The 16,905-nt window shown below is 37.7% G+C and overlaps 1 protein-coding gene across 1 annotated transcript in view; it reads left to right on the top strand.

Annotated features, from left to right (window-relative positions):
- LOC115768126 (dynein beta chain, ciliary) overlaps positions 1 to 16,905 on the top strand; it is a 294,885-nt gene that overhangs the window by 76,487 nt on the left and 201,493 nt on the right. Inside the window, exons 2-5 of the mRNA XM_030712620.1 lie at positions 1,058 to 2,730; positions 2,795 to 3,014; positions 3,062 to 5,100; positions 5,162 to 5,300. Coding sequence (XP_030568480.1) covers positions 1,058 to 2,730; positions 2,795 to 3,014; positions 3,062 to 5,100; positions 5,162 to 5,300 — 4,071 coding nt within the window. The remainder of the gene's footprint in view (positions 1 to 1,057; positions 2,731 to 2,794; positions 3,015 to 3,061; positions 5,101 to 5,161; positions 5,301 to 16,905) is intronic.

The following is a 16,905-nucleotide window of genomic DNA, read 5'->3' on the forward strand; positions in this document are numbered from 1 at the left end:
GACTACTACAGGGGATAAATCAGGGGTAATAATAGGGCAGTCGCTCGGAGAAGGCGATAAAGATAAAATTGGAGATAAATCCAAGTTGCTAGGCTGGGACAAAAGAGGAGTAGGTGTCTGGACAGACGGAGAGGGCAACTGCAAAAATTCAGGCTCCAACCGACGATTGGTTGGAGACTCCAACTTGTATTTGCTAAGCAACTAAAAACTCGAGTCAAAATTACTCGATAGCCACGTTATTCAGTTTTAAAAAATTGATTTCTCACAGAATTATGCATTCTGGAGAAATCAATTTGCTTGTCGATGCATTCTGGGCACGACCAACGCAAGCCGCCGCAGCCCTTCTTGGCAATTGCAGCGATATTGTCACAGTCACGACCAGTGAGACCTGCACATTTAGCATGCATCATATTCTCACACAGACCTGCTCATGACAACGCTTGTATATGATATGTTAAATATGCTGTTGAATATTCTAATATATGCTTAACGATATACTATAGGTGATCCACACAGCTAAAATTTAGTATCCAGCTTACGGCGATAATGACAATTTAAACTATTCAACTTCCCGTGCCACCTATAGTCTATTGAATATATGTTGGTGCTACTAAAAAGAACCACATTTTAAAATGGACTAATTGCCAGGCACATTTTTAAAATTATAATTTTAAAATGTTTGAATATAAAATTTGGCTTGTTTTTTTATTTTTGTATGCGAGCCGGTCAATGCATGCGTTATGATGACTGAATTTACCGCATGAATGGACCAGTTCGCATACATAAATAATAAACAAAAGCAAATTTTATATGCAAAAATTTTAAAAATATAATTTTAGAAATTGTTTTTATTTTGAAATCCTTTTCGAAAAAGGTGTAATTAAGAATCAGTTGTTTTTCTTATAGCTGTTCGTGTATGCAAGGGAAATTTATTATGAGAAGAATTGTTTTATTAATCTGTTTAGGGTAATTACATTTTTAATTTATAGCTCTCCCTACCCTTTTGATATGAATAGTAAGTAGTATATACATTAAAAGATAAAAATATTGTTTTTAGCGCGACGATCGACAGCGTCCTGAGGATCAAGTACTTATGCGGGCATTGCGTGATTTTAATATTCCGAAGATTGTAACAGATGACCTTCCGGTATTTATGGGTCTTATAGGCGACTTATTTCCAGCATTAGATGTACCACGAAAACGCAACTATGAATTTGAGGCAGTTATTAAGCGATCGGCGATTGACTTAAAACTCCAACCAGAGGATGGGTTCATTTTAAAGATAGTTCAACTTGAAGAATTGTTTGCAGTGCGCCATTCTGTATTCATAATTGGATTCGCAGGAACTGGAAAATCCGAGGTTTGGAAAACGCTAAACAAGACATATCATAATCAGAAGAGGAAGCCGCATTACAATGATCTTAATCCAAAGGCAGTGACAAATGATGAGTTGTTTGGAATTGTCAATCCAGCAACCCGCGAATGGAAGGATGGCTTGTTCTCAATTTTAATGCGTGATCAAGCTAATTTGGGTGGTACCGGTCCAAAGTGGATTGTCCTGGATGGTGACATTGATCCTATGTGGATTGAAAGCCTTAACACTGTGATGGATGATAACAAGGTCCTAACTTTGGCTAGCAATGAGCGAATTGCGCTAACCAAAGAGATGCGCTTACTTTTTGAGATTGCATCGCTGCGAACGGCAACCCCAGCTACAGTATCACGGGCTGGAATTCTTTATATAAATCCACAGGACTTGGGATGGACACCCTTTATTCAATCTTGGCTGGGTACACGAAACAACGCCAGTGAAGTAGCTACTCTTAACGTTTTATTTGATAAATACATACCACCACTTCTTGATTTGTTCAGAAGCCGACTTAAAAGCATCACTCCCATTTCTGATATTGCACGGTTACAAATGACTTGCTTCTTATTAGACAGTATGCTCACCCCACAAAATGTACCGCATGACTGCCCTAAAGATTGGTATGAGATATACTTTGTTTTTAGTGTTATTTGGGGTTTTGGATCACCGCTTTTTCAAGATCAAATTATCGATTGGCGCAATGAGTTCAGCAAATGGTTTCAAAACGAATATAGAGCCGTTAAGTTTCCATCATCAGGCAATATATTTTCCTTCTATATTCATAATGAAAGCAAAAAGTTTCTACCATGGACTAATCTGGTACCGGACTTTGAGCTAGATCCTGATCTTCCGCTGCAATCAAATTTGGTAAATTCGGCGGAGACAACCCGGCTTCGCTTTTTTATGGATACTTTAATCGAAGCAGATCATCCTTTAATGCTTATTGGGCCCTCTGGATCAGGCAAGACAATATTGATGAATGCTAAATTAAGCACTCTACCCACAGACAAATTTGCTGTAACCAATGTCCCCTTCAACTTTTATACTACATCAGAAATGTTGCAGCGAATACTAGAAAAGCCACTTGAAAAAAAGGCAGGTCGCAATTATGGCCCTATAGGAAACAAAAAAATGATATACTTTGTTGATGATATGAATATGCCTGAGGTCGATAAGTATTTTACAGTTCAACCACATACTTTAATCAGGCAGTTCATGGACTATCACCATTGGTATGATCGGATTAAAATGACATTGAAAGATATACATAAATGCAATATTGTGGCATGCATGAATCCTTCAGCAGGTTCCTTTACTATTAATCCAAGATTACAAAGACACTTTTGTTCTTTTGCAGTTAAGTAAGTCTTGTATATATTATAAGTAACAACAAATACAGTAATGACGTACGTTTTTCTTTCACAGTCAACCCAGCCAGGACGCATTATTTCACATTCTAAACTCAATACTTTCTCAGCATTTGGAAAATCCACAACATAAGTTTGATAAGAACATCATTAAAGAGTGTACAGCACTTGTCAATACAGCAATTGCCTTACATTTAAAGGTGGTCGGCTCGTTTCTTCCCACAGCAATGAAGTTTCACTACAACTTTAATTTACGGGACCTTGCCAACATATTTACGGTAAGTTACAGAATTTTTATCGGACTAATCTAATAAATCTCTCCTAGGGTGTTCTATATGCTAATAACGAAACATGCCCCACTTTTAATCAACTGATTCGATTGTGGGTTCACGAATGTTTCCGTGTATATGGTGATAAGCTGGTCGACCAAACCGACATAGGAAACTTTAAGAAAATTGTTGTTGAGGTAGTACGAAAAGGAATTGAAGGTGTAAGCGAAGACATTATTTATGCGCAGCCTCATATATATTGTCACTTTGCGAAAGGACTTTCAGATATTAAATATATGCCTATACAAAATTGGGACCGTCTGAAAGTATTGTTGGAGGAAGCTCAGCTGCGCTACAATGACTATGTAGGTGCCATGAACTTGGTTCTTTTTGATGACGCCATGTCACATGTGTGCAGGATAAGTCGAATACTAGAATCTTCCAGAGGATATGCCCTACTCATTGGAGTTGGCGGTTCAGGAAAACAATCTCTTACTCGCCTAGCGGCTTTTATATCTTCTCTGGACGTTTTTCAGATTCAGCTAACAAAAGATTATAGTGTGAATGATTTAAAAACTAATATTGCTGTATTGTATTCAAAAGCAGGAGTCAAGAGCACAGCATGTTGCTTTCTAATGACTGATTCTGAGGTGGCACGTGAACAGTTTTTAGTTCTAGTTAACGATCTTCTCGCATCTGGTGATATTCATGAACTTTTTCCCGATGACGAAATGGAAAACGTGATTGGAGCTGTGCGTAATGAAGTCAAACAACTTGGTATTATTGACAGTCGCGAGAACTGCTGGAAATATTTTATTGAGAAAGTGCGCAGTCTTCTCAAGGTTGTGCTATGTTTTTCACCTGTAGGTGCCACTCTTCGTGTACGTTCTAGAAAATTTCCTGCCCTTGTTAACTGTACTACAATAGATTGGTTTCATGAGTGGCCACAGCAGGCACTTGAGTCTGTATCAATGCGTTTTCTCTCAGAGATTACAGTTCTGCCAATAGAATTGGCGCCTCCTGTATCGAAGTTCATGGCATATGTACATAAGACTGTAAACGATATTTCAGAGCTCTACCTAGCAAATGCAAAACGGTACAACTATACCACGCCAAAATCATTTCTTGAGCTCATTTCTCTATACTCTAAGCTGTTATATGAAAAAGTCAATGCCAATTTAGAACGTCGTTCTCGCTTAGAAAATGGCTTAATTAAACTGGCTAGTTGCACGAAAGAAGTAGATGCACTTCAGGATGTTCTCAAATTGCAAGAAGTTGAGCTGAAAGTTAAAAATCAGGAGGCGGATAATCTTATTGTCGTCGTAAGCACAGAGAATGAAAAGGTGTCAAAGGAACGAGCTTATGCTACTAAGGAGGAAAAGAATGTTCGTCAGATTGAGGAAGACGTTGGCGCAAAAGCCAAACTATGTGAGGAAGATTTTCGTAAGGCTCAACCAGCTCTTCTTGCTGCCCAGGAAGCGCTAAATACCCTAAATAAGAATAACCTAACGGAGCTTAAGTCCTTTGGATCACCACCGGATGCTGTCGTTAGTGTATGTGGAGCTGTATTAGTACTATTTTCTGTCAATGGAAAAATACCCAAGGACCGAAGCTGGAAAGCATCCCGTGGTATGATGGGAAATGTTGACAAATTCCTCGACAATTTAATCAACTACGATAAAAAACATATTCACCCAGATGTTATAAAGGCATTACAACCTTATATTCTAGATCCTGAATTCAATCCAGAAAAAATAATATCCAAGTCATCTGCAGCAGCTGGTTTGTGCTCTTGGGTTATCAATATAAACCGATTCTATGATGTTTATCTTGTGGTCGAACCCAAAGAACGTGCTCTAGTTGAAGCTGAAAAGGAATTAAACGATGCCAGAGATAAGCTTACAGCCTTAAATCAACGACTCAATGAGCTTGAGCAAGAGTTGAATATTCTACAAATGAAATTCGATGAAGCGATGGCAAAGAAACAAAAGTGTCAAGATGAAGCAGATAAAACTGCGTTTACAATCGATATAGCAAACCGGTTAATTGGTGGGCTAGCCACAGAGAAGGTTCGCTGGACAGAGTCTGTGAAAAGGTGAGAAATATTGGTCTTAGTTAATATATGAAATAATAAATATTCCCCTTTTTTCGAATAGTATAACATTGGGTATAAGACAACTACCTGGAGACATACTTCTTATATCGTGCTTTATTTCCTATGTAGGTTGTTTTACTCGTGCCTATCGAACAGAATTGCAACAGAAAATGTGGATGCCAACTTTTCAGAATATACAGGTAAAATAAAAAAATGTTGAACGATTTTTCCATATAAGATCCTACTATTCCACTGATCTTCAATATAGATATTCACTGTTGATAAGTTTTTGCATATACATATACACGTACATACATGTAGCAATAATAAAAATAATGTAACAAAAAAAACATTGCTTCAGACCGCACTGCTTGCTACCACTTCTACTCAATAGCCACACCAATAATTGAGTTCTTAAGATAACGAGAAAGAATGGCTCTCTTCGGCACGATCTTATACCCTTGCAGACCCAACCTTTACATAATGCTCATATAATGCAGTTAAAATAGTTAATGCCGAGTCTGATCAAGATATCTTGATAACCAATATTTTAAAAAATGGATTAAAGTAAGAGCACAGAAAACAATACAATCGCGCTAGCTGCCGCAAGCACGAGGCCGGCCAAAACTCGTTTTCTATAGAAACTTTCAACAGTAGATCTACATACCTACGGATGGACAGACGGCCAGACGGAAGGACAGACAGACGAACATGTCAATTTAATGCTGATCAAGAATTAATATACTTTATGGGGTGTGAGATGCATTCTTCTTCCTGATACACGTACAGTTGTACAAATGTACAATCTTTTACCCATTGGCTATAATATAACATGGTGTGTGTAAAGCCGCTTTGCTTTATAGTGTTCAGATTCAGATTCTTCGATTTATCCATCCAAGCCGTATCATGTGCAATCGGCAAGCTTTCATCCCAAGCTTGAGTCGCGAAGTTGGGAACGAAGCGCATGTACCATGACGGCATCCCGAGACTGCCGCAACTCCTTACAATTTGTCGGGGCCCTCAGGTTAGGAATCGCCTCCTCCCGCTCTAAAACTGCGGAATACCTCCGTGCTTCAAATCCAGAGTGGAGATGAATCGGGAGTGACGCAACCGCTCAAGGATGTGATTTGTCCGATGAACAGAATAAACATCTGGGATGGAATGTCCGTTGAGTTGCCTGTAGTCGATGCACATGCGCCACTCGCTAGTCTTCTTTTTGACTAAGACGATTAGGGCGCTGTGCGGACTACGCGACGGCTCGATGGCACCTGCCATCCACCATTATCCACCTGTTCGTCAAACACTCTCTGCATGGCCGGATTCTTCGGATAATACCTTTGCTTCAGCGGCTTGTCGTCCCTTAGCCGGATCCTGTGCTCCGCCATGTGCGAGACCCTTTGCAGCCCCTCAAAGAGTGCCAGTTCCAACTCCAGGAACCCCCTAAGTTCCGGATCTAGATCCGCTGGCTACCTTTCCTCTTCGATGGTGAGCTCGCTCTGCGTCTCGCCTCTTTCCGGCACCGCTCCGACCCCAGATAGAGCTCCATGATCGGTCTACTCTGGCAGTCGCTACTGGTCCCCTGTGTCCGTGTGGATCTTAACCATTGCTCCTAATGGCTCCGTTCGCTGGCACATTTCCGCCGTGCCACCTTCATGAACAGCGTAGATCGGGCTTTGCAAGCCCTCGGTCCAATCCCGAGGGAGGCCCCTTCTTTGCTTTCCCTTGCGTGTCTTTCCCCGTTGGTTGCCGGGCAAGCACTCCCGTTCCCTGATGCTTGAAGCCTTCTTTCGACTTCTCTCCACTTGTAATGCTGTCCTTCCCCATTCTGTGCTAACCGTACCCATGGCCACCTGACTCCCTGACTTGCTTTCCGAGAACTCCGCCCTCTGCCTCATAACTGTCTTATTCCCCATGGCTGGGTTAGCTGGACAGGGTAATCGGGAGCGGCGTTTTGGTAGATCCGGTGCAACTCCTATGGCGGTTTATTTTTGGCATGATGACATAGAGCTCTCAGTTCTATCATGTATTCTGTGGATTCCTCCCCCACGCGTTGCTTGCGGGACCGGATATCGTCCCCAAGCAAAGGCTACTTTGAAAGAGTAGCGTGGAGGCAGGAAGAACTCCAAAAAACCCCTCCTAAACACTGACAATGGCACACTCCTAAGCCTAATATGCAAGAACCACCGAGTGTCCCTGTCGCAGAACACCTGCCCGAGGCGATCGATCAAGGGCAATACCATTCGTGATGGTGTGCTCCTCTAGGTCCCCTAGGAACTTAAGGGGGTCGGAGCGGCCTTCAAACCTCAAACCTTTGCAAGCCGCGCTACCTCCGACTGAAGATGTGGCCTAGTATTGTAGGGAACACTAACGGGATCGGCAGGGTTGCGCCCTATCTCTACGTTTATCGTGGTTGCTCAGCAGTCTTCATTGACCGCTAGAATGTCATCGTCACATTCGGCTATGGTTTCATCTTGCAGCTGTAGTGTGACGTGTTGGTGTGCCACCGGGAAGATGGTGCAGATGAGCTTGACCCTAGGATACGCTATTAATATATGGACAATGTTCTCGGAGTGGTGAACAAACGTAAACTTATAATTATTATTCATTTTCCGATAAGTATTTAAAAAAAAAAGAGCAAAGCGAACACATCTTTTCATTTTCTCCCATGTGATTAGTGATTTAATGTTGCCAAATGAGTATAATGTCAACATTATACTCGCCTGCTTAATTTAACTGATTATAAATTCGACCACTCCTAGTTCTATTACCGACTCCTACATTAATTTTACTATGCTCTTATATATAAGTTTTTTGATTTCTCAATTGTGGCTGTTTATGTTTTATATTCAGATCCTCGTCACAGGTGCAGATTGGTAAGGTGCAGATTGGTAAGGTTACATTCCTTGTAGATTATGTTCGGAAAGCAACTAGCTTTCCAAAGCAGTGGCCTTGTGGCTCAGCAATGAAACAATTGACGGCAAGTGCCGGAACAGTATATTTCAAGAAGTTGTTTTTACAAAGTTGGATACAAAACTAAACTAGAATTGAAAAATTAAATTGGATCTAAGCTCAAAGGCTAGGCGCATAAGTCTCAGCTGCTATATCCGGCAAGCCGAATCAGCAAACAATTTATTTATTTCTTTTATTTATTAATGGTCGACAAAACGAGTGTCTTCCTCCTTATTCAATGATTATACTATGGATAATGGAATTATATGCTAAAAGCCTAGTAAAAGAACACAATTTTTTAAGTAGCATCACCGACCGACGGAGGTGTTTTATTTGCCAGTCAGGCCAGTTGTGCCCCTTTTCACAGCTAATTTTGTCAGTGACGATATTAGAGCCTAAATCTAAGCAGAACATATAGGAAAGATAGATCGAAAACTAAGTTTTTACATGAAAAACAAGAATTGTTTATCAAGATATCTTGATCAAACGCGGCATTTATTAGTTTTACTTTACTCCTCATTTATATGCAAAATCATATTAAGATCAGACCACTATATCATATAGCTGCCATAGAAACGATCGGTCGAAAATTAAGTTGTTGTATGAGAGAACATTTTGTTTATCAAGATATCTTGACCAAACTCGGCATAAGTTAGTTTTACTATACTCCTCATATATAGGCAAACTCCTATTAAGATCCGACTGCCATAGGAACGATCGGTTCCTGTTGTATGAAAAATACACGGGGCCCTATAAGGTGGAAAGTATAGAAGAATGAGATAACAATAATCTCGGATAAAAGAATTAAGAAACAAACAGTTCACAAGGATAGATTAAAATTGTTCTATTCATAATAAATTTCAATAAATATACTACAAGGCATAAGCAAATATATATATAAGCACAAAAATAGAATTAAAAACTAAGTAAAAAAGTTTATTTTATTATTATACACACAAAAAAACCTAAATAAACACAAAAAAAAAAGAAAACTTTTTCATTGACGAAAACAAAAAAGAAATACCTAATACATTTTAAGTGCAACGAAATTTGAGCGCGTCAACTTGTTCATATTGATGCTCAGCGAAGAGTGAGGCTAAACGGTAAAAGCAATTCAGTATCAACACAGAAAATAACAAAAGCCTACTTTGTCAGTGTAACTTTTGTATGAATAAGTGTGTTTGTGTATTTCAACACTCACTATTCTAACACACCTCCTGAAAAGATACCATGACCTTTTAAATTATAATTGTAAATGTTACAATACAGTTTCTTCTAAAAAAAGTTGTGCCTTCTGGGAACAACATTAATGATATTTGTTCAGAAATAGTTCTTTTCAAAAACTAGTTCTAGGATTAAGGGAAACCCAGAAAAACCTTAATCGGATCATGGCTTAATAAAAATTATACAAAACAGGCAACGGCTCTGTGGAAATATGTTAAAGGGTGATTAGTTTATTTTCGATCTGCTGTGGTAAGTGGGATAATTGGCTATACAAATGCAACCTTTATTATCTTCTACTATTCTGATTGGCCCACTTAATTCGAATTTTATACTAAATGATTTAAGCCATTGACATTTTCTCTAACTGCTTCAAACAAAGCCATATATTCTGCTTCAGTAGATGGAGCAGCCACTGAGTTCTGTTTCGTTTTATTCCAACATATCAGGCATGCCCCAAATATTATAAATATATTTTAAATATAATATATAGTTGTACTTTTTCTATCAGTTTCACTCCCAGCCCAATGAGAGTCAACATACAGTTTCTTTAAAATTCAAATTTCTAACGGGACGAGTATATAACATTAGATTTCTACATGGCGCATCACATTGAACCCACTAAAAAGTGGTGTACTAGCTGAGTTACAATCCACCATGTTAAACTTCTTTAGAATAATACTTATTTATGCTGACTGACTGATCATCACTTCTTTCTACTTTTATTTTGATGAAATGTGTCATTTCACATAAGTCTGTCATCCTAAATCTACTCATTAAATATGACTCAGCAATAACTAAATCATCTACGCAGAAAAGTACATATTTTTTATTATATCCCCTTTATCAAGAAGATAGATTCGATACCTTTTAAAGAATTTTTCGTGCTGCCTGCTTTAATTAAAAAATGGATTTATTTAGATTTCAGACTATCATGTGCATATAGATTTCCTCTTTTAAAATACAATTTAAAAATGCAGTTTCACACCCATTTAATTATTTATTAATGGTCGACAAAACGAGTGTCTTCCTAATTATTCCATAGATTATACATACAATAGATAATGGAATTTAATGCTAAAAGCCTAGTTAGAGAACACAATTTTCTAAATTGCATCACCAGCCCGGCCGGCTGTGCCCCATTCCACAGCTAATTTTGTTAGTGACTCTATTAGAGCCTAAGTTGTCATTACGTTGCAAAGATAAGGTGTAGTACGATTAAATGTCATAAACATACACCTTGAACAATTTAGATGCAATTGATTGGCCGCACACCAAAGTTCCGACCCCATAAATATATATATTTGATCAGCATATATATTCTTGATCAGCATCAACAGCCGATTTGATATAGCCACGTCTGTCCGTCTGTCTGTTTCTACGCGAACTGGTCCCTCAGTTTTAAAGCTATCTTTATGAAACTTTGCAGAAGTCCCTCTTTCTGTTGCACGCAGCACATATTTTAAAACCAACTGGATCGGACCACTATATCATATAGGAAAGATAGGTCGAAAACTATGCTTTGTATGAAAAACAAAAATAGTTTATCAAGATATCTTGATCAAACGCGGCATTTATTAGTTTTACTTTCCTCCTCATTTATATGCAAAATCATATTAAGATCAGACCACTATATTATATAGCTGCCATAGGAACGATCGGTCGAAAAGTAAGTTGTTGTATTCAAAAACATTTTGTTTTTCAAGATATTTTAACCAAACGATGGTATCTATTTGAAGAAAATGTTCTTACAAAGTTGGATACATAACTAAACTAGAATTGAAACATTAAATTGGGTACAAACCCAAAGGCTAGGCGCATAAGTCTCAGCTGCTATATCCGGCAAGCCGAATCAGCAAACAATTTATTTATTTCTTTTATTTATTAATGGTCGACAAAACGAGTGTCTTCCTCCTTATTCAATGATTATACAATGGATAATGGAATTATATGCTAAAAGCCTAGTAAAAGAACACAAATTTTTAAGTAGCATCACCGACCGACGGAGGTGTTTTATTTGCCAGTCAGGCCAGCTGTGACGGGACGAGTATATAACATTAGATTTCTACATGGCGCATCACATTGAACACACTAAAAAGTGGTGTACTAGCTGAGTTACAATCCACCATGTTAAACTTCTTTAGAATATTATTTATTCATGCTGACTGACTGATCATCACTTCTTTCTACTTTTATTTTGATGAAATGTGTCATTTCACATAAGTCTGTCATCCTAAATCTACTCATTAAATATGACTCAGCAATAACTAAATCATCTACGTACAAAAGTACATATTTTTTATTATATCCCCTTTATCAAGAAGATAGATACAACGATACCTTTTAAAGAATTTTTCGTGCTGCCTGCTTCAATTAAAAAATGGATTTATTTAGATTTCAGACTATCATGTGCATATAGATTTCCTCTTTTAAAATACAATTTAAAAATACAGTTTCACACCCATTTAATTATTTATTAATGGTCGACAAAACGAGTGTCTTCCTAATTATTCCATAGATTATACATACAATAGATAATGGAATTAAATGCTAAAAGCCTAGTAAGAGAACATAATTTTCTAAATTGCCGGCTGTGCCCCATTTCACAGCTAATTTTGTCAGTGACTCTATTAGAGCCTAAGTTGTCATTACGTTGCAAAGGACTATTGTCGATTTTAAACCTAACAAGATAAGGTGTAGTACGATTAAATGTCATAAACATACACCTTGAACAATTTAGATGCAATTGATTGGCCGCACACCAAAGTTCCGACCCCATAAATATATATATATATTTGATCAGCATATATATTCTTGATCAGCATCAACAGCCGATTTGATATAGCCACGTCTGTCCGTCTGTATGTTTCTACGCGAACTGGTCCCTCAGTTTTAAAGCTATCTTTATGAAACTTTGCAGAAGTCCCTCTTGCTGTTGCACGCAGCACATATTTTAAAACCAACTGGATCGGACCACTATATCATATAGGAAAGATAGGTCGTAAACTATGCTTTGTATGAAAAACAAAAATAGTTTATCAAGATATCTTGATCAAACGGGGCATTTATTAGTTTTACTTTACTCCTCATTTATATGCAAAATCATATTAAGATCAGACCACTATATTATATAGCTGCCATAGGAACGATAGGTCGAAATGTAAGTTGTTGTATTCAAAAACATTTTGTTTTTCAAGATATTTTAACCAAACGATGGTATCTATTTGAAGAAAATGTTCTTACAAAGTTGGATACATAACTAAACTAGAATTGAAACATTAAATTGGGTACAAACCCAAAGGCTAGGCGCATAAGTCTCAGCTGCTATATCCGGCAAGCCGAATCAGCAAACAATTTATTTATTTCTTTTATTTATTAATGGTCGACAAAACGAGTGTCTTCCTCCTTATTCAATGATTATACAATGGATAATGGAATTATATGCTAAAAGCCTAGTAAAAGAACACAAATTTTTAAGTAGCATCACCGACCGACGGAGGTGTTTTATTTGCCAGTCAGGCCAGCTGTGACGGGACGAGTATATAACATTAGATTTCTACATGGCGCATCACATTGAACACACTAAAAAGTGGTGTACTAGCTGAGTTACAATCCACCATGTTAAACTTCTTTAGAATATTATTTATTCATGCTGACTGACTGATCATCACTTCTTTCTACTTTTATTTTGATGAAATGTGTCATTTCACATAAGTCTGTCATCCTAAATCTACTCATTAAATATGACTCAGCAATAACTAAATCATCTACGTACAAAAGTACATATTTTTTATTATATCCCCTTTATCAAGAAGATAGATACAACGATACCTTTTAAAGAATTTTTCGTGCTGCCTGCTTCAATTAAAAAATGGATTTATTTAGATTTCAGACTATCATGTGCATATAGATTTCCTCTTTTAAAATACAATTTAAAAATACAGTTTCACACCCATTTAATTATTTATTAATGGTCGACAAAACGAGTGTCTTCCTAATTATTCCATAGATTATACATACAATAGATAATAGAATTAAATGCTAAAAGCCTAGTAAGAGAACATAATTTTCTAAATTGCCGGCTGTGCCCCATTTCACAGCTAATTTTGTCAGTGACTCTATTAGAGCCTAAGTTGTCATTACGTTGCAAAGGACTATTGTCGATTTTAAACCTAACAAGATAAGGTGTAGTACGATTAAATGTCATAAACATACCTTGAACAATTTAGATGCAATTGATTGGCCGCACACCAAAGTTCCGACCCCATAAATATATATATATATTTGATCAGCATATATATTCTTGATCAGCATCAACAGCCGATTTGATATAGCCACGTCTGTCCGTCTGTATGTTTCTACGCGAACTGGTCCCTCAGTTTTAAAGCTATCTTTATGAAACTTTGCAGAAGTCCCTCTTGCTGTTGCACGCAGCACATATTTTAAAACCAACTGGATCGGACCACTATATCATATAGGAAAGATAGGTCGAAAACTATGCTTTGTATGAAAAACAAAAATAGTTTATCAAGATATCTTGATCAAACGCGGCATTTATTAGTTTTACTTTACTCCTCATTTATATGCAAAATCATATTAAGATCAGACCACTATATTATATAGCTCCCATAGGAACGATCGGTCGAAAAGTAAGTTGTTGTATGAAAAAACATTTTGTTTTTCAAGATATTTTAACCAAACGATGGTATCTATTTGAAGAAAATGTTCTTACAAAGTTGGATACATAACTAAACTAGAATTGAAACATTAAATTGGATACAAACCCAAAGGCTAGGCGCATAAGTCTCAGCTGCTATATCCGGCAAGCCAAATCAGCAAACTATTTATTTATTTTTTTTTTTATTTATTAATGGTCGACAAAACGAGTGTCTTCCTCCTTATTCAATAGATTATACAAAGGATAATGGAATTATATGCTAAAAGCCTAGTAAAAGAACACAAACTTTTAAATAGCATCACCGACCGATGAAGTTGTTTTATTTTGGCAGTCCGGCCAGCTGTGCCCCTTTTCACAGCTAATTTTGTCAGTGACGCTATTAGAGCCTACATCTAAGCAGAACAAGAAAGATATACAGAAGATTTATTATAAAAGGATCGTTAAACTCTATAGACCATCGTTTAATGAATCCAAGTACACCTTTTGCCTCAATAACGATGGTATCTATGTAAAGATTGAAACAGAGTTTAGAATCAAAAAACACGCTTAGATCCTTAACTGTTAGTATACGTTGCAGAGGGATATTGTCGATTGTCTAACTGACAAATTAAGGTGTACTACGATTAAATATCATAATGATACACTTTGAGCAATTTATATGCAATTGATTGGCCGAACACCAAAGTTGCATAGCGTAGCAAATCGTCTTGTAGACGAGAAATATGTAGGGGATTAGTGTATGATAGAAAAATTTTCACATCGTTCGCATACATGAGTACACGGGCATGTGATATAACAGAGTGGATCATTTATAAAAAGAGTAAAAAGTAAAGGTCAAAGATGACCTTGAGAAACACCAAAAGTAACGTGAACCCGTTAAGAGCTAGTCAGCCTCAGCATTACTCTTTGGGTCCTACCTTTTAAATAAGAATTAATCCAAAGCAAAAGAGACAGAGGGAAAACTATTCGGTCAAGTTTAAAAAGTAAAATGTCATGGTGCACAGAGTAAAAGGCCTTATTGAAGTCTGTGTTAATGGCATCAGTTTGCATGTTCGAAAGAAAGGCTCATTTACCAAGGCAGGAAACTCAAGCAGATTGGTCGCAGTTGACCGACTCTTTACGAACCCATGTTGAACAGGGGAAATAACGTATTTGCAGAAATGCTGTAAATTCGAAGTGATTATTTTTTCAAATAATTTAGGAAAAGCGGACAGTTTTGCAATGCCCCTGTAATTTTGTATATCAGACTTCCCACCTTTCTTGTGAAGAGGAATGATAAAGATTCTTTACAAAGAGATAGAAAGGCAGAAGTTTCAAGAGATAGATAAAAACTTTAGTAATGGATAAAGAAGGGAAGAGCTACACTCCTTGAGTAGACGACTAGGAATATTGTCCAGGCAAGGAAAGTAAGAATATTTTAAAGAGTTTATAGCTAATAGAAGAAAGAAGTGTAAAAAAATGGCAGGAGGTATAGAACTAGCGGAAGAAATAGTATAAGGGAAAGAATTAGTATTAGGACAGACTGAGGAGTAAGTTGATTGGAAAACAATAGCAAAGAGGTTAGCAGAATCAGTCATTGCTAGCTTTATCCATCTCAAGAGAAAAAGAATATGGCAAACTTGAGGATTTACGCTTCAAGTTTACAAAATTATAAAACTGTCTCGGATTTTGGGCAAATTGCCCTTTACAACGAGTTAGATAATTCTCATAGCATTGAGAATTAAGAAGAAAGAAGTTCGACTTGGCTATGGAATATTTAGCCGAGTCTGATCACGAACCAGAATTTTTAAACTTTTTAGAATATTTAGATTTTACTTTTTCTAGATGTGATAAACTGGGAGTAAACCAGGGTGGTTTTGAAAAAGTAGTCGAAGGAATTGACTTAGGAATACACACATCTAAGAGGGAGTTTAGGGTAATATAAAACAAAAAAATTAAAAAATGGCAGTATGCCTGCACTGTCGCTTGCGACATAGGCAGGTCAGGTTACCGCTGCTGGCCGCAGTGTTTGGGCACTGAACTTATGCGTCAGCAGAATCTCGCAATCTCTCATCCTCGGTTATTTTATAGCTGTTAATGGCCTTCTGTAGCTCCTTCGATGCTTGCCTTCTCTTTACAATTTGCCAAACGATGGTGAAGCCAAGCCAACGACACTGAGGATGATGCCTGCTGCAATCCAAATCTTATGTGACCCGGCGGCCTTCAATTCGTCCTCGAAACTTTGCATGACGCGCAGATTGTGGTTGTTCAGCCTCTGCAGTTGGGGCATGCTTAACATTGGATCGTGGCAGATGATGCCGATCTGGTTAACATATCACGCTGGTTTACATATATTGTGCCGTTGATTGCTGCCGTTGGCAGCACTCGTTGCTAATGATAATACCGTTATCGACTTGTGTGATGGGCTTAAGGTGGCTTGGCTGCTTGCTGCAAAAGGCTGTGCTGCCGGCGTGCAGTGCTCTTGCGCAGGTGTCTTGGTCTGCCAATTTACATCGACCGCTAGAATGTCATCGTCACATTCGGCTATGGTTTCATCTTGTAGCTGTAGTTTGTCGTGCTGGTGTGCCACCGGGAAGATGGTGCAGATAAGCTTGACCCTAGGATACGCTGTTAATATATGGAAAATGTTCTCGGAGTGGAGGACCTGAAATATTGTAGGATTTAGTATACCCCTTTGGCTAGTGTAATTGTGAGTATCAAGTTCGATATTTGATTTATATGTATTCTATTTCTTGCTTATAGTGTTTCATATGAATACGGTGAGTCAACCAATTCATTTCTTTTAGATTTAATTCGTGCGTGTGTTTGTGTATTAATGACTACCTGCCTATTGTTCGCATCAATTGAATTTGACTCGGACCACCTTACTTTTTCGAAATCTGAGACGTCTGGCGTGCCTGCTATTACCTTGAGTGTTGAACCCAAGAATTCTAAGCTTCTTACCATTCTGTGGTGCA

This window comes from Drosophila novamexicana, unplaced genomic scaffold (genome assembly GCF_003285875.2).
Source record: "Drosophila novamexicana strain 15010-1031.04,08,12 unplaced genomic scaffold, DnovRS2.1 tig00001689-arrow-arrow-pilon, whole genome shotgun sequence".
Taxonomy (NCBI): domain Eukaryota; kingdom Metazoa; phylum Arthropoda; class Insecta; order Diptera; family Drosophilidae; genus Drosophila; species Drosophila novamexicana.